Source organism: Pterocles gutturalis, unplaced genomic scaffold (genome assembly GCF_000699245.1).
Source record: "Pterocles gutturalis isolate BGI_N339 unplaced genomic scaffold, ASM69924v1 scaffold2630, whole genome shotgun sequence".
Taxonomy (NCBI): Eukaryota; Metazoa; Chordata; class Aves; order Pterocliformes; family Pteroclidae; genus Pterocles; species Pterocles gutturalis.
The window spans coordinates 35,924-60,884 of NW_010143077.1; the positions used below are offsets into that span (position 1 = coordinate 35,924).

General features: G+C 41.5%; 1 protein-coding gene across 2 annotated transcripts in view; it reads right to left on the reverse strand.

The window, feature by feature from the left end:
* Nucleotides 1-24,961, reverse strand: part of PRR5 (proline rich 5 (renal)) — a 70,142-nt gene that overhangs the window by 17,664 nt on the left and 27,517 nt on the right. For both annotated transcript variants that reach the window (XM_010084573.1, XM_010084572.1), the window contains exons 4-7: nucleotides 19,614-19,662; nucleotides 18,878-18,935; nucleotides 14,674-14,765; nucleotides 12,412-12,552 (exon numbers count right to left, since the gene is read on the reverse strand). In XM_010084573.1, coding sequence (XP_010082875.1) covers nucleotides 12,412-12,552; nucleotides 14,674-14,765; nucleotides 18,878-18,935; nucleotides 19,614-19,662 — 340 coding nt within the window. The remainder of the gene's footprint in view (nucleotides 1-12,411; nucleotides 12,553-14,673; nucleotides 14,766-18,877; nucleotides 18,936-19,613; nucleotides 19,663-24,961) is intronic.

A 24,961-nucleotide genomic window follows, 5' to 3' on the forward strand; every position in this document is an offset into this window, starting at 1 on the left:
GCAGAGATCACCCTGTGAGTTACCAAATAATTAGATGTGATGTTTAATGTCCAAGAGAATAAAGCTTCTCATTTCTTTTTAGGCTCTCTCCTGAAGTTCTTGCTGATCTATACACATTAAGCTCATCTAACCTTGCTAGGGAATTGATGAATCTGAGCATTCAAGTCTTTTACCTAGTCTTAGCTCCGAGTGTTTTCTCATTTAACATTTATTACAAGAAAATTAATCTTGCACTTATTTTCATGTGGGTACTCAAATAGAAAAAAAGGACAGCAGAGCCCTCCCTCTGTGCATCCAGACTCTTTCGAACAGACATCCAAGAAACGCGTTTGAAGAGCTGCAAATTTTAACTTGACTGCTGTTACTTACTGCCTTTCATAGCCACAGTCCCCTTTTAAATCATTAATGAACATTCATCCTTTACCATCCTCTGTGCTTCTTCACCCTTTGCAGGTGACTGAATCTACTCCACAGACTTTCTTCTTTTCTGAAATACACTTGAATAGACTGAGCAGGCGTGTCAGCTGTGCCTTCTGGATTTTAAAAATTTTTGCTGTTTCTGGTAGCAACGCCATTTCCATCACCAACAACACACCCTTGTGAGCCAGAAAGCAGCAGATCACCTCCAGATCATCTATCTATCCCGGCTTAAGAAGGCACGTGGTTCAGACACCACCTGCGGGCAGCTGCCTGCTTGGGCAACCAGCCACTCAGGACAGCTGCTTCCCTGCAGCCTGCTGCTTGTGCAGGCAGGGAGCAACCCACCGGGATAACTAGGAACTGAGCAGTGCACTCCTGAGTGAATGCTTCATGGTTATTCTCTTGCACAAGAAGGCTGAACTTCCATCAGTCCCAGAACACTGAAGTTTTGGAGCCCAAATGCCTGTCAGCCTGGGCCTGAGGGAGCCCTTCTGGCTTGCAGCAAAAGCTTTGCTGAAAGCAACGCATTTCTACAGAATAATTTAATTTTGATTAAAAAATCTTTACCAGTTCACAAAACTTGGAAAGCAACTGAGCGGATCTAGAGCAGAAACCCTCTCTCAGTAACCCAATGTGTAGAGGATAAAAGGAAACAAAGAAATACAAGCATATGAAATCCGAGTTCAGAGCCAGAGAGCACTGAGCAGTGTACACCCCAAATGCAAACAGTACACAGATTAGGGATGTGATGACAGGAGTGGCTTTAAAGGGCTGACCTTCCCCTCTTTGTCCTCATCACCTGCCAGGGACACGCACACTGGCAGCTCCACACTCTGGCAAAATTCAGCAGCATTCAGCAATTCTTGCAACAACTGTGGTAGATCTACACGTAATGGAAACCTGTGTGGTTGAAACCAACAGACGCCCTGACTTACCTCTTGTCAATATGACCCTACTACTGAAACTAAAGTTTGTTGTTTTGGTTTTGTTTTTTTCCCTCCTCTCAATGCTGGCTGGTGCTTTAAGTTAATTCACATAATATCACACAGCCTTCTCCTTGCTTCTGTTTTAATTGTTAACAACACAGTTACATATATAGCCACATTCCAGAGCTTCTCAGGCAAAACTACTGCCCAATTGCTCCTCTACTATACACAGGCATGAGCAGAGCTGCATTAGCTTCATACTGCCTTAACATCTGTCCTCATGTGATTCAGACATCTTGAGAAACAATGGAAATACCCCACTGCTTCTTCCAAGGTTTTATTCTCTTAAACTAAACAAGGAAACCACAAGAAAGGCTCATGAGTGATACAGGAGGAATGAGGGTTCTATTTTTTTTCTTGGGGCCCAACAGGTAACCTACAACAAGAGGGCAAGAAGGACCACATTGCCCTTACTCTCTAGAGGACATCTAGACCACTAAGGCCAACGTTTTATTTGTCATAAAATCACATTTAGCATGCTTGTCTCCTTGTTTCCTTCTGTTCCCCATTTGTTTGTCCAGATATATCTACTGTCTCTTGCATCAAGTTGCATGATCTTTAGTGCACAGACCATATTTCATTGTGCTTATACAGTGCCCGGTGCATAAAAGCTCTTGTCTACCCACACTAGCAAGAAAGGACGCTTGAAGATAGCCGGTGGCTGGTAATAGAAGCAGCTGTCAGCTCTTTGCAGCTCAAGGAGAAAAAATTTAATTGGTTTTATGCAAGAGTCACTCTGAGTACAACAGCTGTATTTTGCGAAATACCTTTCTGACAGATTTCAGCCAGGCTAAATGACAGCTTTTCCTCTTGCCAGCATCTGCTTGATTGCAACATGCTTGCTTTTTGCTTTGCATTTGGATCAGGGAGCAACAAATCCCCTAATGACTTCAAACCTGAGGCCTCTGGATCCATTTTGAAGAGCGCACAAGTTGGGAGCAGTCCTCTCTCCTCCCCTTGCCCCTGTCTTGCTGCACTGTAGCTCCCACTGATGGATGGTCACTTCTCAGCAAAACCACGCTACCATGGCCAGCCAGTTCATGTGCAGCAAAGCCATAATGTACCAGGTACGCTGGTACCCGTCACATCACTGGCACCTTGAACTGCAGAAGTTTTGCTGCAACCACCTGGTAGCAAAGGGGAAACAACCAAAGGCTCCAAACAGATAAGGGCTGAAAACAAAGAATGTAATCTGAATCCAGCTCTGTCACATGATTAACTGTTTACCTTTTAATTGCTTGTAAATATTGGGTAGTTGCAAGTTAATGAATTTCACAGTACGTGTGGCATTATCACCATGCCACACAGTTGTTTCTTCTGCAGCCACAGCAGACCTAAGCGTAAGACTGTGAAATTACTGATAGAAGACAATTAACCCTGTCCACTCATCATGGGAGAAAGGATACCTCTGAGAGACTCATTCAATCACTCCCCTATCTTTTGCAGATTGCAACACACAGCCTTTTTATTTTTGGAAGCAATACACCACAAAGCAGTTACCCTCTGCACAAGCCCCCATGCCACCAGCCTGGTACGTGGTGTCCCCATGGGCTGCTGGTTCTGGCACTAGCAACCACAGACCAGGAGAGAAAAGGCTTGGGGACAGGGCTTGGGTGGCACTGCAGAGCAGAAGCTTCCACACCTTTCACAACCCTTTCCCTTCTCAGTGCACCTTCTGGGGAGAAGGCGGAGGCTGGGACATTTTATGTAGTTTGTTTTAATCACCCTGTCAGCTTAAATGGAAACATGTCTTCTCATAATAATTGAATTACATAGCATAGACAGAGAAACAGGCAAACACCAAAACCCCGGGAGAAATCAGTCCTGATGGAAAGCAAACAGCTACCAGAGTTGCTTCCAAACAATTCATACAGGAAACGACTCATTTCACTCTTCTGTAATTACAGGGGACTCTTCCACAAAGTTGCCATTCACATCAGTGTGGGCAAACCACCTCGTGCCTGCTGCCAGAGGACATCCCCTTTCTAGGCCGAGGAGTGCTGGCCATGCCCTCATCTGTCCCCAAACCAGATAGGCAGCTGGCTGCTGGCCAGAGAGCACGACCAGCTCCAGCTCCAGCTCCAGCTGCCGACACAGAAAACGGAGTTTCACAGTATCTGCATTTCCACTAGCTGCCACACGGGTCCCTGTAACTCGTTCAGGTCACCACTGCCTCCAGGAGGACTCAGCAGTTAGGGCATCTCTGAGAGATGCTCGTCAGTCATGACTACCTAAGGGGCCCACAGAGCAGGCAGCGCCCCGCGTTGTGTGTCCTGGCACTCTGCAACTGGCTGATACTGGGTCCCAATCCAGTTTATGGGCATAATCAAAAAAAAGGAAGAGGAAACTGAGATCGGAGAAAGAGCTGTGTGAAAGGATGCGCGTCCAGCTGTCCTCCAGCTACTCCTCCTGCCAGCTACTTCCCTCTCTGCCTTCCTCCCTTCTGCCCTGTGGGGAAATACGATGTGGTCCAGGGGAGGAAAAGAGCCAGAAGGCAATGTATGGAAAGGTGAAAGGTGATGAAGCAGCCAGCAAGATGATGGGAGAAGCTGTGCTACCAGCAAGCACCAGTGTTCAAAATCCAGTGAGCGCTATGCAGCTCCGTGTCTGCTTCAGGAAGGCTCAAAGGGCAGGAGCACAGGCACATGGGCTGCCTCTAATATTTCCTGGTGGAAAGCTACTCAGCTAGCCCTCTGCTCAGCTGGAAAGCTCTAGGCAGTGAGAAGGCAGCAGGACAGTGATACCTGCAGAGGGGACTACCCAAGCCACTCTGCAGCCAGCTGCAGCTCGGGACTGATCTGACTGGAAACTGATCTTGACTTGTCTCCAAAAACCACGGGAATGTATGCAATACTATGAAACAACCCTGCATAGTTCTTCTGTTGGAAATATTACTTTTGCCTTTCTTCTTGTGAGCAGCACCAGATGAATCCCAGAAGGGCAGAAGAGGAGATGCTGCACCAGCAACCCCAACCACAGCACTGACTGACCTTGCTACCTGCATGGACACAACTCAGTCACAAAGAGCAAACAGCCCTCCCCTTTTGTGCCAGGTGCCACCACTGCCATAGCTGGTGGCTCCCAGGTCTGCGGTCAGCCATAATAGCTGAGAAGTGACAGCCACCTCTTGCGGACCCACCCTGTAGTGCCCTGGGCAATTCAACAGCCAGAATTCCCTGGTGGCTTTGCCTACCTGGGGGACACTCAGGAAAATGAAATTATATTCACTAAATTAAGAAGAGAAAGTTGTTTCGATACATCGTGCTTAGGCCTCTGATGTGGAATTGCAGTGTCATTAATTTAATTAGCCTCCCTTCCTACCCCTTTAATTCTCAGAATGAGTGTCCATACAGAGTTTTAATGAGGTTTAATTAATCTTCTTTAAAAGGTAGCTTAGATTAACTTTCTTATGTTGCCCCTGTAGACAACCCATGAATTACAGTACTAAAGCACCCTGCCTCAAAGGATGGTTGCACTGTGGGAACGTTTCCTGCTCAGAGTTTTTCAATAGTCAAAATTGCTATGCTATCTTTTATGCCAGTTTCAGTCTACTGGCCCAAATGGGTCCACAAAAGACATTTGTACAAACTAATGCAATTAGTTAAAACCTTCTCCCTCTTTCTCGATAAAATTATAGGGTCTGCAGGGACATTCTAATTCAAGTTAAGAATGATTTTACTGATTTAACTCCATTTTGTTAAAGATTAAGGATTTGCCTACCAATTAACTCGTACTGGTTTTAATAGGTCAGTTTCATTAACAGAGGCAAACTCCAGGGAACAGACATCTATTTTAGTAAGGACAACCTGGTTTAGTTGAGGTTAAACACGTACCTAACTGACCTGAGCTGAAACAACTCACACTTGGTTGCACAAGTAAATTATTGTGGGCCAAGGTAGTCTCAGGTGCCACAGGCATCAGCTATACCGTAACTTCATGCACGCCCACTCTAGCCTCAAGGCAAGTGTTGAGTAATTTGAAGGAGGACAAGTTAAGTACTTCTCACCTACCACAGTGCAAGACAGCTGTAACTGCAGAGGATGTAATGGATGGTAACAGCACAACTCAGGGCAGTCTAGACCCTGCTGGGGTGTTTGCCCAGCTCTGTCTGAAGCCATAACTTTGGTTAACTAAGTGGTACCCTTCACAGAAGTGACATTTTACTTAATGCAAGGTACTCTCAAAATGCACTATGAGCGTACGCCCAAAAGGGCTTTGCACAATGCAAATTGCTTTCTAAAACAATTGTTTAATTGGTATTGGCAAGGTTACAGTCATGTTCCCTTGAACATCGTAATTCTGTTAAGAGGAGGGACAAGATGCACATTTGAATTACTGTGCCATGGTGTCCATGAGACAGGTTCATATATGACAAAGCAAAATAACTATGTTTTATGTTGCTTTCTTGTTTTTCTGCTGCTTAAGGTTACAGAAGTGGCAACATGTAGTGTTGTCAAGTATGCTGAGAGCTAGTTTTGGAGAGTACTCAATTTCAAAACAAAATCTCTTCTTTTAATCTGGCAATGAATTTCCATTGGCCTTAGTGACAAAGAGGGTCCACACGAGCGCAGATCTTTCCAGGTCCATCGTGCAGAAATACTGGCTGTGTTGGAGTTACTACTGAAAAAGCCCCGTGTCAGTCAGGCTTATGGAATGGTTAATAGCAACCATGTTAATAGTAACCATGTTCTCTCCCCCTATGTCTGCCTGTAGAGAAAACATACTTGTGGTGAGCCGTAAAATAAGTGCCAGGTGGAAACAGAGCTAAAAACATTATAGAGGGAAAATGCCTGTGATGTGGTTTCCCTCCTTAACTATAAGCCTACAGCTTGTAAATAGAAAACAGATAGCCACCAACTGTTGCTGACTCACATCCTCACCACATACACCAATGTCCCCAGCTATGTCAGGGGAGTTGCTCTTGACTGACAGACCTGCAAGTGAAAGCAGCACTTTGGTTAGTACAAATAGCATATTTAGCACTCCCGGCTGGCGCCATTGGCCAACTGAAGTGTCAGCAGTGCTGTAGTGTACACGTAGACCTTTCTGGATCCCTTGTGCTGCACTCAGGCTACTGCCACTTTCTTGAACTCTCTGGTCAGTTCCCAGCTTCTTGTCTCATACTCATTAACACAGCACAGCCCAATCTGCTTGAGGCAATACCCCAAGATGCAGATGAAATAATTCTAGTATTTTTGCTGCTTTAATGCAGAAACTGATTCCCAGCACCAGAAAACTTGCACAATAATAAAAACCATATGAAGAAATCCAACATCAATTATGGCAAGTAGTCTTCATGAGCAAAAAGGTCAAGATTGTCTTTCAAAAGGATCTTTTTCCTACAACAAATGAATACTATGCCTTGTTAAAAATCATGGCAATACAAATTCATTCCAGGATAACAAACCTGTGTCAATTTAATTGCTACAAACTGCACTTGCTGATACAGTAAATAAACAGAATAAGACAAAGGACATCATTGCTTAGAAGCAAGTGTTTTTTCTACAAAATAGTCTAAGGTGTAAATCTTGAGGGCCAGATTCTCAGTTTCATGTATGTCTACACAAAGCAATGCAAGACTCTTCCCTGGGGTCAGGTAGTGTCCCAGCTGTAAGATTTCTTACCTGACTCCTTATGTGCCTACAGGGCTGACACAGAACAGACAAGCCACCCTTTCACCAGGAAGAAAGAAAACACATTTATCCATAACCCAGGGGAAGCACAGGTTTTGGATTCTTACATTTAAATAGGATCTACAATACATTTATTTACTGGTTTCTACTTTTTGTGTCTTATAAACCAGGAATTCAGAAAAAGGTGAAGAAAAATTAAAAGCATATTGAAACCTCATGCCCACACCACTCTGTCCAATCTATGGTTCAGGTCTAAGAGACTTAGTAAGTTGCTCTCAAAAGCAACCAACACATTTGAAACCGTATGGTCATAAAGAATTAACCCAGTTGAAACAAAGCAAATCTGTTGTCCCACAGGCAGCACCCTGCAGTTTTCTGATAGAGAAGAGCATTTTGTTTTTAACCACTATGCTGTCTTTGGTTTGCTGTGTGGCTGCAGAGATGGAAAAGAAGCACTCTTTGCACTTGCTTTCAGCTCTTGCAACGTGCTTTTCCACCCCTTTAAAGTGCAAGGAGCTGAACACACATTTATGAACTTTCCAGAGATAACAAATAGGTCCCACTGGGCAGTTTTGTGTATTTATTTTGTGTTCCTTTACAGAGAAAGACAAGGGAGTTCAAATGAAGCTCAGAGAAGCCAAAAAGGAAACCACAGGTTTTATTTTTCTCTTCAGAGCTTATGTTTAGTGAGGCCTCATACCCCATCATGAGAGATATTGTGATGTGCTTTTCTAGGGTTTTGAAATACGTCGGGTCACCCAGAGAGATTCTGTGAACTCAAATAATCCTGATGTTAACCAAAAGATGGAGATAAACGCTCTTTAATTCTTCTCTTTCAACTTTCTCAGACCTCAGGAGAGATACCTGGAGATAAGATGTGCCAGTTTCAGTGGCAAAGGTCTTTGACAACATGTTTTGGGAAATAAGTCAGATTGTTTATCCTCCAGTGGTAGTTTTGCTCTCTTTGCTTCACAGAGCACAAGGGAGAAAATTATTTTCTAATGTCTCATTCTGTTTATCACTCTTCCTCCAGCTTCCTTATTCCACCCAAAGAGAAAGGTCACTGAGGCGAGACTGACAACCCAGTGTAGTTTTGTGAGCTGCTGTGTATCTCTCTGTGCTCAAAAGCTGTTTTAGTTCTTTTACTTCCCTCAATCATGACTCTGCTCTTAAAGGCCCTGAAAGTTAAACAGGAGCATTCTGGAGGCATTTTAGCTTATGTTGCCTATAAGGAACCTCAAAGGATTAACATTCCATTTTGTGCTTTGTAACTGGGTCAGGCTATGCTGGCAACAGCAAGCTTGAGTGGTATAAGGCCTTTCTTCCACATCACGGTAAAACTCCCACTGACTTCAACAGCATGGGAATGGAATATCACTCCTTCCCCCTGATCTGGGGGACTGCTTCTTTCCCGATAGATTACTGGCTTGTAATTAGTCCAGCTTAGAGCCCCGGTGAGATGAAGAAGTGGCTCTACTGGATTGGAGAACTCAGGTCTAATAATTAACCTGAGGAATAATTTCTGATCCTTTAAATTGAGGGTATCTTACAACAAAGCTTCAGATATACAATCTGCTATGAAAACACTTGTAACAGCTTTATCCCAGAAATGGAGGCTCTTCCTTCCTTCAAAGATGGACTGCATAGAGAAGGTATGAGACTTTTCTGCCCCTCCCCAACTTTATTTTTTTAAATCTTTGATGTCTTAGATGCAAAGGAATGAAGGTATCTGGCTCCCTAGGCAAATTGCGAGGTACATGTCAGGTTGGTGATCCCTTCTGTCCTTATCCATACCCTCTGTCATGTCACTGTATGTCAGAGGACTGGAGTGGGTGCTGTATCACATGCTAGGGTATTAACTGCATGGCTGGCAGGGATACATCCAGCAAATAGCTTACTGTGGACAGGATGAAAGATTTGATGCAAAGAAGGAAAATCAATCACCCAAACAGTGAAGTAAAGGCTTCAACTTCATTGCAGGCCCTTTTATTCAGGAGGTCTTTGGCAGGGACTGTTTTATTCTCCTCACCAGTATGGCCAGCTGAGCAAGCAAGGAATGTGTGCAGCTTGCAAGAGTCAGTAACTTCCCAGAGGTCAATGAAACCGCTCACGTGCTGCAGCCCATGAAGCCAACCTACGCTCAGGTGAAATGTTCGCTTACCGAATTTTGCTGAATCAACACCTACCTCCTGAATAAAGTCCAAGGATTGCTGCAGCTTCCATTTCCTCTTAAAGAAGCTTCCCTTCCCCTCCATTAGGAAAGTGTCTTTTCCTGACAAATTGACAGAACTCTTCCCCTAGACCATGACAAGCTAATACATGAGGAATACCGGACGCACCCTGCATTAGTTACCAAATCTCTGCTGCTTTAATCCAGTCTAGCAGGACAAACTGGTGCATGTCAGCATGGGCCTTTGACAACCTGTGACCTTCAGCTGACATTACAGCTGCTGTCCTGAAGAACATGAGCTACTCCTCAATTTCATAACACAGCTGCACAAGGCTGTCAAGGACAGAAATGCAGCAATCCACACTTGCAGCCCAGAAGGCCAACGGTGTCCTGGGCTGCATCAAAAGAAGCGTGACCAGCAGGTCGAGGGAAGTGATTCTCCCCCTTTACTCTGCTCTCGTGAGACCCCACCTGGAGTACTGCATCCAGCTCTGGGGTCCTCAGCACAAGAAGGACACGGATGTGTTGGAGTGGATCCAGAGGAGGGCCACAAAGATTATCAGAGGGCTGGAGCACCTCATGTACAAGGACAAGCTGAGAGAGCTGGGCTTGTTCAGCCTAGAGAAGAGGAAGCTCCAGAGAGACCTTATAGCAGCCTTGCAGTACTGAAAGGGGGCCTACAGGAGAGATGGGGAGCCACTCTTCATCAGGGAGTGTAGCAACAGGACGAGGGGTAGCGGTTTTAAGCTGAGAGAGGGTAGATTTAGATTAGACATTAGGAAGAAATTTTTTACAGTGAGGGTGGTGAGACACAGGAACAGGCTGCCCAGAGAAGCTGTGGATGCCCCATCCCTGGAGGTGTTCAAGGCCAGGCTGGATGATGCCTTGAGCCTCCCTGGCCTAGTGGAAGGTGTCCCTGCCCGTGGCAGGGGGCTTGGAATGATCTTTAAGGTCCCTTCCAACCAAAACCATTCAGTGAATTCTATGATTCTATGAAACTTAAGTGCCAGGTTCAACACTTTGTCCAGGGTTGACATCACTAGACTCATCTTCTAGCAATAGGAGTCTGGTGCAGTGTCACTGAGTTTGTTATGGAAGAGACATCCATAGTAGACAGAAATAAGAGATTATACAATGTCCACATCAAGACATTGTCTCAGTCTGGATAATCCACAGACACAAGACCACCATGTGCTCTTTGGACAGCTGAGTTGTTATCTGTGTTCCAGCACTATCCACATGTTGAGTTAATCCAAGTCAAGGAAATTCCATTATTACACCATAAATGTATAAAATTTCCTTTTGTTCAACATGACATTTGAGTTTGGGAAAAAGCCTTTGGTCTGAAATCCAATTATTGACTAACACTGCTAAGCATGTAAATAGCTCATTCTCAAATCCTCTTCTGACCTCTTCCTGTAATTTCCATTAGATTTTAAACCACAAGTTTGGCAGAGCTATTGCCAAAAAAGGACTTTCACCATTCCCACCACACAACCATAGGTAACGTACATAGAAATAAACACCCAGGGGCAAACTCCCTCTCACTTCATTCCTGATTTCCATCAACAGCTTTGTAATGAGAATGGATTTGGCCTTTTACCCTAAATAGGCATCCACCCTCTTAACACCTCTGGTTTTTGAAGAAAGCAGATATGCAAAGAAACTGTTTCTTGTAGCACTGATCCTGTCAAATGACTCCACATCACCTCCTATGAACTTTCTAAATCAGATGTTATTCAGTTCCCAGCTCACCACTGAATTCATTTGAAGGCAGATCCTGCCCCTAGCCAACAGATTCTCTAATGAAGAAACCACAAAAAAGCTAGCAGACCTGTTAGCAATGACACTGCTGAAGCCTGGTTTACAATGGGCAGTTTACCTCGCACCTGAGAAGGGATGAAGCGTCATAGAAAATCTTCCTGTGATTAAGGTTTTCACCATGGTACTCTCTCATGTGGAGTCTCTGGTGTCTATTAACACAGTTGGGTTCACAGTCCAATTACATGAATTCTTTGATGTCTCATTATACAGTTAAGCCCATGCTGCAGTTTTTCCCTGAGGTTCCGCTCCTCTCCTCTCTCCAGACACTAATTTCCATGAAACTCCTAGGAATCTTAATATCTCTGATATTGCTGTCATTGTGCCAGAATCAGACAGCAGTTTCAAGAAGCATTTGGCAAGATGGAGGCTAGGGAGAAGGAAGACAAGGGGCAAGCAGGCAGTCCTATCACATAAGTATATCTTTCTGAGAAAACTAGGTTAAACACACCATTATACACTCCAAAAAATATACACTGCGATAGCAGGGGTGAAATACCATTTCTTGTCCCAGCAGAGAGAATCTTACTCCTTGCTCCATTTTCATCACTGACCTTTAGATTATACTGCTCTTTAAAACAGTTTCAGACACAGAACTAATTAATATGGTTATAAAGAGCAAAGAAACATTTTAAGTGTGAGAAATTATATACTTTCATTTGTTGTAAATCTATTTGTTTATTAAAAAAGTCACCAGCCAGGAAAATCTCAACTTCCTCACCCCCTAAGAATCCACTTCTGGCTCTCTCCCTCTCTTTTGCCTCTTCCTCCTTCTCCTCAACACAAGTTCATGCTTTCCTTTAATTAAGCAAAAAAAAACAACCAACCCTTAAGCTTCCTCTTTGCCTGGAATTCCTCTTTTTGCTCCTCCTCACTATTACTACTACTACAAAAAAGAGATCTATCACTGAAGGCAAATACCACTATCTGGTCTTAATGTTTTTGCATCAACAGCTTTGATAGAAGTTGATTCCAGTGACCAAATATGACTATGATTCAACCATAAATTGCATATTCACTTTGTTACCTACTCCAGATGTGAAGCTTCATATCCAAAACTGCTAATGCAGGAACATGAAGCATTTAATGGAAGTCATGTTACTACCATGTACACTGGTCTGCTTGCAAAACTTCATATTCAAGGCCCATAGTTTGAAAATGAGTCTTTACTCTCTGATCCTCTGGATCTTAAGGCATGCAACCTGAACCTTTACAGTCTGTACTTTTAGATATTAGGACCACATTTAATTGCACAGAAGCTCTGGCATTCTGGCTAAGAAGTTTTCAATGAATGATCAAAATCAGAGACTGCTTAAGAAGACTTCAGCAATACAGTACAAGACAGATAAAGAAAACAGCCTGAGAAAAGTAACTAGTTTACCTGGAGTATTAACAGCATCTGAATAATAGATGGTGGAACTCTGGCTCTGGAACGTGATAATGCATCTTCCAATTTAATGTTGAGGGTAATTATATTCCTAAAGTGCAGAAGAGCCAGCTGCCGAACGGAGGGCTCCTTCCCCTTAGAAACAGAAACAAAGCAAGACGGATCATGAACAGTGTGAAAATGAGTTTCAAAATCCTCTGTCAAAATTCCTTCCTCCACTTCTGAGGGATTACAAGAATAGTAAACCTGAATGAAAAGCAAAGGAAACATAACAAAGGACACAGAGCAGCCTACAAGTCTGCACAGTGAATTTGATTTGGCAGTAATGAATGCTGCAGACAATGAGTGTCTGACTGTGTGTGAAGATGATGACGGGTTGGGGTGGGGTGTGGAGCATCATAGCTCAGCATAGGATATAAACAAATATTTCGTACTTAAACAGTAACAAAATGTATCATGTTTAAAAAAAAAAAGTACAGTTGAAAAATGGTTACATTTCCATTATTTCTCAAGATTTTGAGTACTGGCTGGGTACTGTCTTCAAATTATGGTGGGAATCCTGACTCAGCCCACATGTGGATCCTCCTTTTCTCTACAGTTCGGGAGACTTCACTGTAAGGCAGGAGCAGAGCTGAAATTTCACATTTCATTTTCAAAGACATGTTTTTGCAGTTCAAGAATACCTTTTTATTGAAAAAAAATCTAATCCGAAGAATACAATGCTAGCTCTGCCTGAAGAGATTTAACACAGCTTGCCTTACGAGGAGTTGTAAAACTGTTCCTGTTTCTGGCATCAGGGTTTTTTCCCTGGGTATATATGGCCGTACATTTATATTCTTGCCTGCAGTTATGAGTACTGCCTGCCAAATATTACAGCTTCTGGAAGGTCTGGTATTCAGCTGGTATTGAGTTATCTTTTTTTGGAATAAAAAAGTCTAACCCAAAACCACCCCCCTCATTCCTTTTCAATTTGTTAATTATTTATATTGAAGTAAGGAAGGCCCCCAAATCTGCTTCAATTGCCAATGAATAGAATTTACAAGAGCACCTAAGCACCAGCTGGGCTTTTGGAAGTAACCTCAGAACATCAGGCACCTAGATCTCTTTGAAATTACCTGGGACTTGGGGCTCTTAACTCCTGTAGGTTCCTTTGAAAACTTGAGCAGCCATTTCCATCTGAAGGGTGAGGAGACTTGTGCCTGATTTAGTCAAGTGTTTTGGAAAACCTGGTTGCGAGCCTGCCTATATCTCTATACCTTCAATTTAAATTATGTGGCGCTTGCAAGAATCTCCCATCATGTCTGAATAAGTTTTTAATACCATCTTATTTCTATTGTTTTAAAGTTTCTACTCATAAGATACAAGTCAATGGGTAGACTAGCCTTGTATGTTTTTAGAGCTCTTCTTTTTCAGAATCAAATTCTGTGTACAGTTGCAGCTTTTCCACTGAATTCAGATTTCATGCCTGCAATTATCTGCAGATGGAAATGGTAATATCATTAACATTTGGGCAACCATTTTAGGCATGAATTTCATCTGGAAAAATGGGAGAAGGTTTCTGAAGTTTTCCCAAATATGTCTAGGCACCAAACTCCCACGGAAATCTGTAGGCATCTAACAACAACTCTAGAAGGTCACTTACACCTATCTGGTACAGATTTCCTTGGGAATTAACTAATAAACAACACTCTGTGGCTATCACTAAGTTAGAAGATTGAGCCTTTGTCCAAATCAGATCAAGTACCTATTGTGTATTTAAAATTACTGGAGTCAAATCCTATTCTCATGTAAACTGGTGTAAACACTGACCACTGCTGTTCATTTATAGTAACATAGAATTTGACCTCAGAAATACAATTCCTTTTCAAAAGTGGAGATACCTCAAAAACAAATTTACATTGCAGAGAAGGAAATGCATACATTGAAATCAACACAGCTCCATTTATTTCACCGTGTGCATACTTCAGTTTATTGTTCATAACCTTTTTTGAGTTTTAGTGTGAGTTGACATAAGGACTAACCATGCTCCCTGCACTCCACTCATGTTTTCAAAGTTCCCCTTCATCTTTTTCACTCAAGCACTTCAAACCCTGTTTGCATAAGTAACGTATTTGCATGATATGACTATACAGAACAGTTGCACTGGGAGGTTGGCCCGAGGAGAGAGAGTTAAGGATTGCATCAATCTGTTGATGAACCAGTAAAGTTGCTTTTTCCAGTTTTTCAAGATTCTGTAGTAACAGAGTAATTTTTCACCTGCACAGGATAAAAAATAGCCTGAAGCATGGGCAGGACATCACTGAAGAAAAAATCCCAGGTTTCAGCTAAGGTATCCAGTAGTTTCTGCCCTGCAAAAACACAAAACAAACTAGTGAACAGTTTAGGTTGTAATCAGCTAACTACAAAGACTAAAACATGCAGGAAACAATGTGGATCTGCTATTATACACAAAGATGAATCATGTAACAGCTACTATTAGCAGTATGGAATTAGTATTCCTTTCACTGTATCAGGTCATTCAGTATTTGTGTCTTTTCAGATGACACATCTCATGTTCTTAGTAAACTCAGAGACTCTGAGGTTAAAGCTTACTCAGAAAAATGCTGCAAAGAATAAAGGATAATAACCCACGTTACCTCCTCCTCTTCTTGCAGTAATACCTACTGGACAAGACTGCAAAGGAGAGCAGGAGGAGGAGGACACAGCGGGTTAAATGCTGAAACATTCCTCCAGAAAAATCTCCCCAACCGTGCTCCCCTCTGCCCTCTAAGCTGCAGGGTAGCAGAGCAAACTGTGCTCTGAGGAGATCCTCCACAAAGCATCCCCTTAGATTCATACCTTAAATTCCCTGTATCTCCACTTATATAGAAAATCCCACCCAAGATCTATGGAAAACAAGAATGGTGTAGTGGCTCTACTTTTTACTGTAACTTTCACAGGATGCAATCAAAACCTGCTATGATGTGCGTTCCCCATGGTCCTCACAGTGAGGCCACCTCCCTCTCTATTCCCTCCCCAGCTGCAGCCACCTGGAAGCCTCCCTCGCAGAGATGGGAGAAGCTCTGGCCAGGTCCTACAATGAAGCTGGACACAGAGTTTCTCACAGAACATTTTGGGAAACACACAGGCAAACGCAGGAGCTGAGATCTATTGAAGAGGAAGTCTGGTTCGATAGCTGAATGCTGGCTTCAAATCCCTGTTCCCCAAAATGGCCAGTGGTACCTTGGGCAAGCTCTTTAGCATCCCTCTGCCCCTAACTCAAATGTGAAATGAGGGCAATGCCACTGCATCTCCACCAGCAAGTATTATGGAGATAAATACATCAATGATCATGAAGCCTTCAGACAAGACCATATGACTATCAGGAAGGAAGTTCAACAGCAATCAATCAATATTACTACTGGTGTCAGAATCAGATACTATTCTTAATTTTGGTAGTACAGCATTACTTACGGCCTCAGCCAGGGAACACACTTTGACCAGAATTGCACACGCATCACCAAGAAACTCTTCATGAAAGCATCTACACTCCAAGTTAGCCAAGTGCCAATCTTTATTATGGGACACTTAATCTCCTTGCATTTTTAAGCACATGACAAATAGCACTGGCTCTGGCCCATCTGCAACTCCTGAATTATTCCTGGGTTGATGACTTTAAGTGCTTTTAGTGACAAATGTGGATCATCATGCTGTATTGCAGCTGCTGGCTTGTGAACCACACCAAGGTCTTTGCTTCTGCAGCTCCAGGCAGGAGTTCTCTCTGTCCTACACGCTCACACACAAGGCTAAAAAGGGTGTCCTCAGTTTCAAATTTTTAAAAATCTGCCTTGCATTAGTTCTAGTGAAACACAACAGGGAACCAGGTCCAAAATTTCCTAGCAGCTGTAGCAGTAATAATAACAATAAATACCATCACATTATCATCTCCATGTACTAGGATTTGAAACACTAAAGTGTTTCAAAGATATAAATCTGATCACGAAGGAGAAGCCTAACCCTCTATGTCTTGAGGGCAGAGTTTTAAAGAGTTAAATATGTTAGTTGCCCACAAGTTGAGGTTAAGTGGAAATTAAGCCCTTACAAATTTGGCTCCAGATGTGGATGCTAAACATTGGTCCTCTTGAAATTTTGCTGCTAGAATTGCATGAAGTGAAATTACCCTGTTGAGATAAACATGCCTTCACTGCCACACACTCCTTTCATCTTGTGGGCAGCTTGTCTTGTCAAGTGATGGATTTCTGTACAGCAGCTCAGAAAAGCTGCAGAGTTAACTGCCTTTCTCCAGGCAGGCCTTTTTCTGGGGGCTGTGGAAGAATTCCTATGGTTTGTTGATGATAAGCATATTTCACACAGAGGAATGTGACTTCCATGTCCTTTCAAAAATATGTTTGTTTTACTGTCAGGCAAAGATCCCTACATTTACCATAAGCATTTGCTGGATTCCAGGAAGCTGGGTTATTCTAAATGCTCATTTTAATGAAGCACGATATAGTCAATTTTGTATGACATAAAAATGCATATAGTACTTTTCACAGTGTTTCTAACAGCTAACTGAAACTTGTGAAAGAAATAAAAGAATAAACAATCATCATTTCAAAACAAAAGCTAAAATTTTCAAAACCTCCTGCAGGACAAAAATCCTCCAAAGTGTGCTCTGAAGTGATCTTTTTTCTGTTTTGAAAACTTCAACACCAGCTGAATAGGGAAACTCAAACCATGGGATGCGGGACAACCTGAGATTTGAGGGCAGGACTGCTGCTGCTGCTGCAGAGTCAGGAAAGGAGCCCTGCTCAGAACGGGAGCTCCCAAGATTTCCATGTTCCCAACTTTGTCTCAGGTGTTTTGGGAGCCATGGGGTCACCGACTATGGGATGGACTCTGGGGTGCTGCCTCTGCTGACAGGAAACCCAAATTCCAGCCTTGGAAACTCACATCCATCATCAGCTCCTCAGGTGAGCTAACAGAAAGCTGTTTGTCAGAAAGACTCCTGCCTCTGAATGATTCCTAAATTACAGCTACCCTCCTGTAACTTTCCAGCTTTAATGAGCTGACATTTCCAAGGACAGACTTGGAAAAAACATGACCAATTTAATCCTCACCTTACCAGCATTTCTGACCATACTTTAAGGAGCAAGCACAAAATGATGCACCAAATTCAAAACCAAAATAAACGTAAGAGCTTGCTGAAATTTGTATTCGCTAAACATGCTCCTACATTTGAAAGCCATTTAGTGGCCTCACACTTTAATTTTTCACCTCAGCTTTGATCTGAAACATCAGAGATAGTATTTTTTATTTACAAGCTAGTAAAACAGAAGAAAAAGGGGTTGGACTTTGGTAGGTCTCTCCATCTAATTTGACAATTTGATACTTAAAAAACAACTTTGTGATTTACAAAGCTCTACAAAGGCCTTGAGATCCTTACAGTTCCCTTTGTGCTCTCCAAGCTGTTATTTTACATAACTGAGGAATTCTGTGTTCAGCTTTAGAAGACTTTGCATACTTTTTTGAGGTATTTTTTCAATGTGAAATTTGTTCTCTTTTTGCAGTGTTAAGGGCTATTGTCTTTTCATCAGAAAAGCTGGGCCCCATAGCACCACCTTAATCTGATCAACTGTACTGTCAGCAATGAAAGGTCACATTTAGGATTTATAGATAGCTGAAACTAATGGGAACGGTTGTCTCCAGGCTACTGCTTAAACAATGTATTTAGACTAAGTGGTATTATGAATGTTGCTTTGGAAAAAGAAAGACGCATTTCTTTAAAACTGCCTCAAGACTCCCCAAAGATCTTCAGACTGGCAATAATTCTTGAAGATATTCCAAAACCATTTCACTCTCTGATGACATGCCTACATCTAGAACAAAATGGCATATTTAACAGCACATCTAAATGCTGCACAAGAGCATAGGACACGCAATGAGGGTGACTGTAAAATGACACATCGGGTGGAGGTTATCCTTGATGTTTACTTCCTTAAGGTAACACCTCCAGAAGGTGCAGACAGACAAATGGAGCCTTGACTGTAAAAAAAAGAGACAGTGTCTGACCTTGTTTATGTAAGCATGGATCTAGAATAACTCTTAAAACAATCTACAGCATTATTTTGGACTTAGCCAGACACTTCAACTAACAGGGATCTTAGTGCTCAGCTTTTTGTTTATTAAGATATCTCACTCTATTCTTCCACTTTTCCTTAACATAGAGCAGGCTGTAATTGAAGAAGGAAGTTTCCATGCTTGAGGCAATCTTTCCTGCTGCTGCTCTGGGCAATCACCTCTCCTTGACGAAAGCCAAGGGGAACACCCAGGCAGGACACAAAAACAGGCTGCAGGAATGAATTGATAGAAGTTAATCCATAGTCCCAGGGAAACAGTGGAAAGTATCACACTGCCTCCAGAATGTATTTGCTAAAACTCCTGTGACAGACATAGATAGCCATGCTAAAATCCAAGTTACCTTCATAAAATCGGATCTTGTCCCTTAGGATCACCATGCCTTTTGTGAGCAGCTGATTCTGTAAATAAAATATAGACTACCTTTACTCAATTCTGTACTTCCCTACAGCCATCGTAGTTCACATTTTGTTCATTCTTAACTTTTGACAATGCCTTAATTTTTATTTTATTTTAATGATCAATCATCAAAGGACTCCTCCTGTGTCCATCTTGCTTAAATCACTTGGGACACTCGTCAAATGATGATATAATCACCTACTACTTTCAGGATACAGCACTTATCCTACAGTGCTTCTCAATCTTCAAACGGCTGACTCACAAAGCACGTACTCTGTCTTAGAGAAGCAGAAAGAATACTGCTTCAATAGACAGTGTGTACTTACTGCTAAATGTCTTTCCTATTAACTATATATACTACAATGAACTTAAATGGCTTACTTAGGAACTTAAATTTTAAGTTAAAAGAGAATGTCTGAAATATACTGAAAGGCAGCAATGTCATATAGAAACATGGTGACTGCACAAATCTATTCCATGGCTTGGCCTTTCACTGTCTAAATATACATGTATACAAAATCCAAATCTTGTTAGTCCATAAATGACAGAACACAGAGAAGTCAGCGGACATCTGTGAATGGTTTCAAGGGGCTCTAGATCTGCATTTAGACTGGGAGAAATTAGTTTGCTCAGTAGCATATAATGAAATCTGATTTAAATGAAAGAAAACACATGCCTACCTGTAGATATTCAGTGAAAAAGGATCCCAGTTCTGTTTTCAGTAATTGCCTGTATTAAAAAGAATAAGAAAATGATCTCTGTAATCAGCAAATTGTATTAGCTGTGCACTACATGGAAAAGAAGTCACTAATAGCAAAATATTTTCATATGAGCACAGACCCTTTCAATAATACCTAACTTCAAATAGAGCAAACAGACTCAATAATACCAAGGCTCCCAACAAGCATTTCTGTGTGTTGAAAAGTATCTGCTGTGCATTTAGGTGGCTCAGTTGCATGAATACATACGAAAAGAAATTGAGATTTGATGAAAAGAGGATGCTTTCCGTTCTACATCTAACCCTTTAAAAAATGTCTGAATTGTTCTCATGCTGTGCCAGGGCTTCCCTGGCACATGGCACTGCAGATGTGGGACAACTCCTGGTGGTCTCTGCCCATCCATGGATCTGAGATAAAAAATGAGCATGCGACTTGGCTGATGTGTTCAGAATGTGATCTGAATCATCCTTGTCCTGCATAAGGTTGAAAAAAAGAGTTTTGACAAAATGTTTAGAGAAACCTGAACCAGGATGGTATTCTGCAGATTTTGGTGCAGGTGTGCAATTTGGTCAGTTTTCATTGAAAGGGTCATAATCTTCTTCCACTCAGAAGACCCACGACAGCTGAAGTTTAATTTGGTTTCAGTGAAAAAGCAGATAGGAATTTAACATTTTAGCTCTGCCCTTCATGATTCCTCCACAGTAAAACCTACAAAGCAATCTCAAAGAGCAAACCAAACTCACGTGCTAAAAATTCCCACAAACAAGCCTTAGATTCAGAAACTGAATTCAACCCAATTATATATCCCTTTGACTTATGTCTTTAACTAACAAATAACTAACTAATCAAATTATTTAACTAGTAAACAAATACATATCTGGTATAAAAGTCCAGCATATCCCTATGGTCCATGAAAACGTCTGCATGAGTTGGATCGTTTTTTTTAATACTACATGCTTCAGCACATCCCTTTGAGGTCTTCTGAAAGTTCAGGGAAAGGAGAAGCAGGTCAGTCTTCAGGAGGCTGAAATACAATATCTTATTTATTTATTCTTAAGCACGTGTCCAACACTGACCTTATAGCACCCTGTGGAAACACTCTAGGGCCAAGTGAAATAGAAAATAAACAAAAGGAAAGGAGTTTTCAGATGCTCCTAAGCATCAAAATCCTTTTCTGAGAGAAATCTAATTAATTCAGACAAACTATCTACGGATAAAAATTTTCAAAGCCAGCTCAGGCTTTAGCCATAGGTCTCTCATTGTCATGAATGGCTGCTGTACGGCTAGCCCCCTTGACATGCTGTTGCAACATATGGGAGAGGACAACCCTTGCAGTCCCCTGAGACTCCATCCTCAATGGTACCCACCGACAAGCCCTTGGCAGGGTTTAAAACCCCCTTCTCTCAAAGACTGTTGAAGTCTTAAAGCCTGAAGAGCATGTCAATGAGTACAAGGATGCTACAGGCAAATCGTGCCATGCTCAAAGTGGGAATTTACTGTCCAAGTGATGTGATTTTTTTCTGGATTGCAAGTGATAGTACTAAGGGTTTTTCTTTGAACATGGATGGATAAACCGTTTTTAGGTTAAAATAACAAGAAAGTTGCAGTTCTGAATTCTCCTATGACAGAAGTAATTTATTCCCAGATAACTCTTTGTGCTGCTGCTTAAAAAAAATTACTGATACTTTATGCTGACAGGTTTTGCTTAATTTTCTACCCTTTCCTCAAGCTAGCAGCTCTTTGAAGTCTAGTCCTGGATTCCTCATAGTCTTGAATGGGTGATTTGTAAATACTTTTTCTTTTCATATTTTAGGTTCTACTGATAATTCCTAGCATCTAGAGCAGAAAATACAAAATCATGTTCTACTTATCCAATAACTAGCCCTCTGATAAAACAAAATCCCACCACGTTTCAATTTTTTTCAGCTGTGAATGAACTGAACAACCAGCTTGTAGTTCATTATATACACTGGACTGCATCACACCAAGCAGCACTATGGCTATATTAGCATCTCTGTTTACAGGGTGGAAGAACTGACAGTACAATAAATGCATTTTGCTCCTTGAATCCCTAATAATACAGATACTTCACACTGCTTAATTAATTTCTCATGGAATAGTGATGCCCTCAGGCTACATCAGAACACTGGTGTATGATGTTCGCTGCACACACGTTCATTTAAAAGAGATCCACAACAAAACTGGATCTGAGACATTGCTTGCAATTTTTTTTCATCCTTGCTTAATTTCCTTTAACAAAAATCAGTTAGGTTGTCACCTGTCAGATCCTGGATAATTCAGATTACTGAATAACCTTATCGAGATATAGGGACATCATGGTGGAATCCAGATAAAAATCTGATAAGAGATCCCTGATCAGATAGGAGACTTCATTTCAAGTGCATCTGATTTTGAAGCTAGTCATTTTGCACTCTTATGAAGCTTGTATATCATTGGTATCAGGTCTTCATTGCCTATTTAATGACTTCATAAGCTAAGATGATAATACGAATTCACATAAAGTATGCTAAAATAGCTCCTGACATTTTGTATCTTCCTGCTGCCATTTCTCTGGTTCATTTTGAAATTAACTCTTGCAACATTACTCAGAATGGAAAGTCTAGCACTGTGTAATATCTGATTTTAACTATTGGCTAAATAAAGTTAAATAAAGCAAATGGAAACAAGTGATTTTACTGGCTTTGAACTCTTGCTACCAAGGAGGAAGTGCCACTAAAATGTGCTTTGTTTGCATTAAGTCAGTATCCTGAAACTCAGAAAAGAGGCAGCTATAAATATGCGTTAGCATTAATACAGAACATCCTGCTTCCACTGTGCTTCCCTTTCCTTCTTCTTCTTCCTTGATCTACAAGTGGTGTAAATAAACACTTTGAAATGACATAGGATACATGAAATGAAAAAGGAAAAAACACTATGGAATTACTAATATCACACACATACATCAAGGGAAATACTAAACAGTAAATATATGCATATTGATTTTTATTACCTGACTTTTGAATCAATCCCCTATTAAATCACATAGTAAGGGCTCAGAAGAAGTAACGTATAGGCCATACACTGGTGATACTCCCAGTAACTGGAGTATCTCCTCACTACCTTACTGTACCTCATTAGCTTTAGCAGAGTTATTCAGGAGTTGCAGCAATATGAAAGAGACTGAAGTCACACACTGATTTTCCTGGTAACAGGGCATCTGAGTGCTACGTAACTCCATATTTAAGGCCACTTTCTAATGCCAAAGGAATGCAAGAATGGTGTCAAAAGGCATCGGTGTAAATGAGTGGCAGCTTTCATGAGCTAAACCCAGAAGAAAAGTAAATGGTACTATACAGATTTGTACTCACTGATGTTTCCTTAAACAATCAGTGCGTACATAATCAACGTTCAAAGCCTCAAGATACATGTTCAGAAAAGGAAGTTATATGTATTTGTTTGCACATACGTGACATACAGTAGTTGAATATTCCTGAGTCAAAACAATGGTGTGCAAATATTGAGGGCATAACCTAACTGTTCAAATATTTACACTCGGTCTGTGAGTCAGCTTGGATATTCAGGGTTTAAATATGAAAAGTATCCCAGAATCTGCTCTAATTAAAGTGGCAAAATAACTTCCTTTTACTGTCTTTTAACTGTTGAAAAAAGTTCCTGATACTAGCCATTTACCTGAACGCTTCCACATTCAAATTCTGCCCAGTGGAAATAACAGCTACTTGTTTCTTTTTATTTGTGTACTTGTGGGGAAAATACATCTAAAACAAATATCAGGCAAATATGCATTTGTTCCCCTTCTGAGGTCATGTTTGTGAATCAGATATTTTTGCATCCAATAACATTAACCCAAAGAAAGTTATTATGAATTAAATAACAATAGTAGTAAAGACAGATATTTTTGGTATGTTTCAAATCAGAAATTACTTAGTTATTTACTTTAGGTTTTGAGATTAATCTAAGTGAGGCAAAAGGGTTTTGGCTGCAAAGTCAGGAGGCCCTAAAACATTATTGACTGTGGTTGGCAGTAAAACGAAGCACACAGCATGACTGCAGTAGCCTCTGGAAAGAGGTTGTGGCTGGACACGTGAACAAGAATGTTCAAAAACTACCACTACCACAGACAGATCTTTGAGCTGTTGTGTCCTCTTCACTCACTCAGTCACTCACTCCCCATTTTCTCAACTTATCTTTTTTCTGTGAATGAAGCAAGCAGGACACACGTGAGGAGCTTTACTAAAACAAACTCAGAGCTGTCACCGAGAGGATGGACAACTTTTGGCAATAAATTAGACGGCTGTTCAGGCCAAGTCATAGGCAAGAGGGAACAACCACAAAGCAGCAGTAGAGAAGAACCAGTCCTGAAAGCCACGCTGCATCTTGCCAAATGCTTGCTCATCCCAAGAGAGTTACGCTGCTGATGCCTCGTTTACGACAGCAGCTTTCTAGCTCGGTCTAGATTTCACAATATTTTGTCCATCAACTCAGGTATGAGTCACCAGGCGTTGTTCTCCCCGAAGCAGAGCAAAACTGAGCAATCAGCCGAGATAACAACAAAGCAGCATTACCCTTACCCTAACAAAAAGAAATGGGTCTTTCATGCAGTAGCAAAGCTCGTCATACAATGGAAAAAAACCCCAGTCTATTCGTAGTCAGCTTGCCTCTTCAGCTGCCTGGGATGTTGCAATAAATTCAATACAACTACATTAGCATGCATTATCATGGTGCAGGGTTTATACCTGGGTAAATGAAAGAAAAATCTGGGCACAATTCACCAAATAACACCTCTCTATCTTCTATTCGTTGGTTCATGCAAGATTATATTTGTCTCTGTCATATCAGCAGATAATTTTTCTTCTTCTGTCCCTCACCAGCAGATGAGCAACCTGAGGCAAATGCATTGGTCCAGCAAATCTCAGCCCAGAACTACCAACCTTTGTCATTCGGCTAAAGGTGAAGAATCCTAACTGCACTTACAGTAATAATGATCAACCATTATTCCAATAACTACCTCAAAATGATTGATGGATGATGATAACTGACAGCCATCTTAGAAAAGCTACTTTTTGTATGTCATTTTCTCCCCAGAGAAGTAAGAAATAGGAGAATAAGTTTATTTTACTTTCAAAAAGGCAGAGAGAAAGGGAAGAAGAGAGATTAAAGGCCAAAAGTCATTTGCCTGGGACTTCTCTAAAGATATTCTCCCAATTAAAAGAACCAGACTGGGCCAGCTATCCCAGACTGCGAACAAGACAGAGACAGATAATCCCAGAATATCCAGATATTCTGTGGAT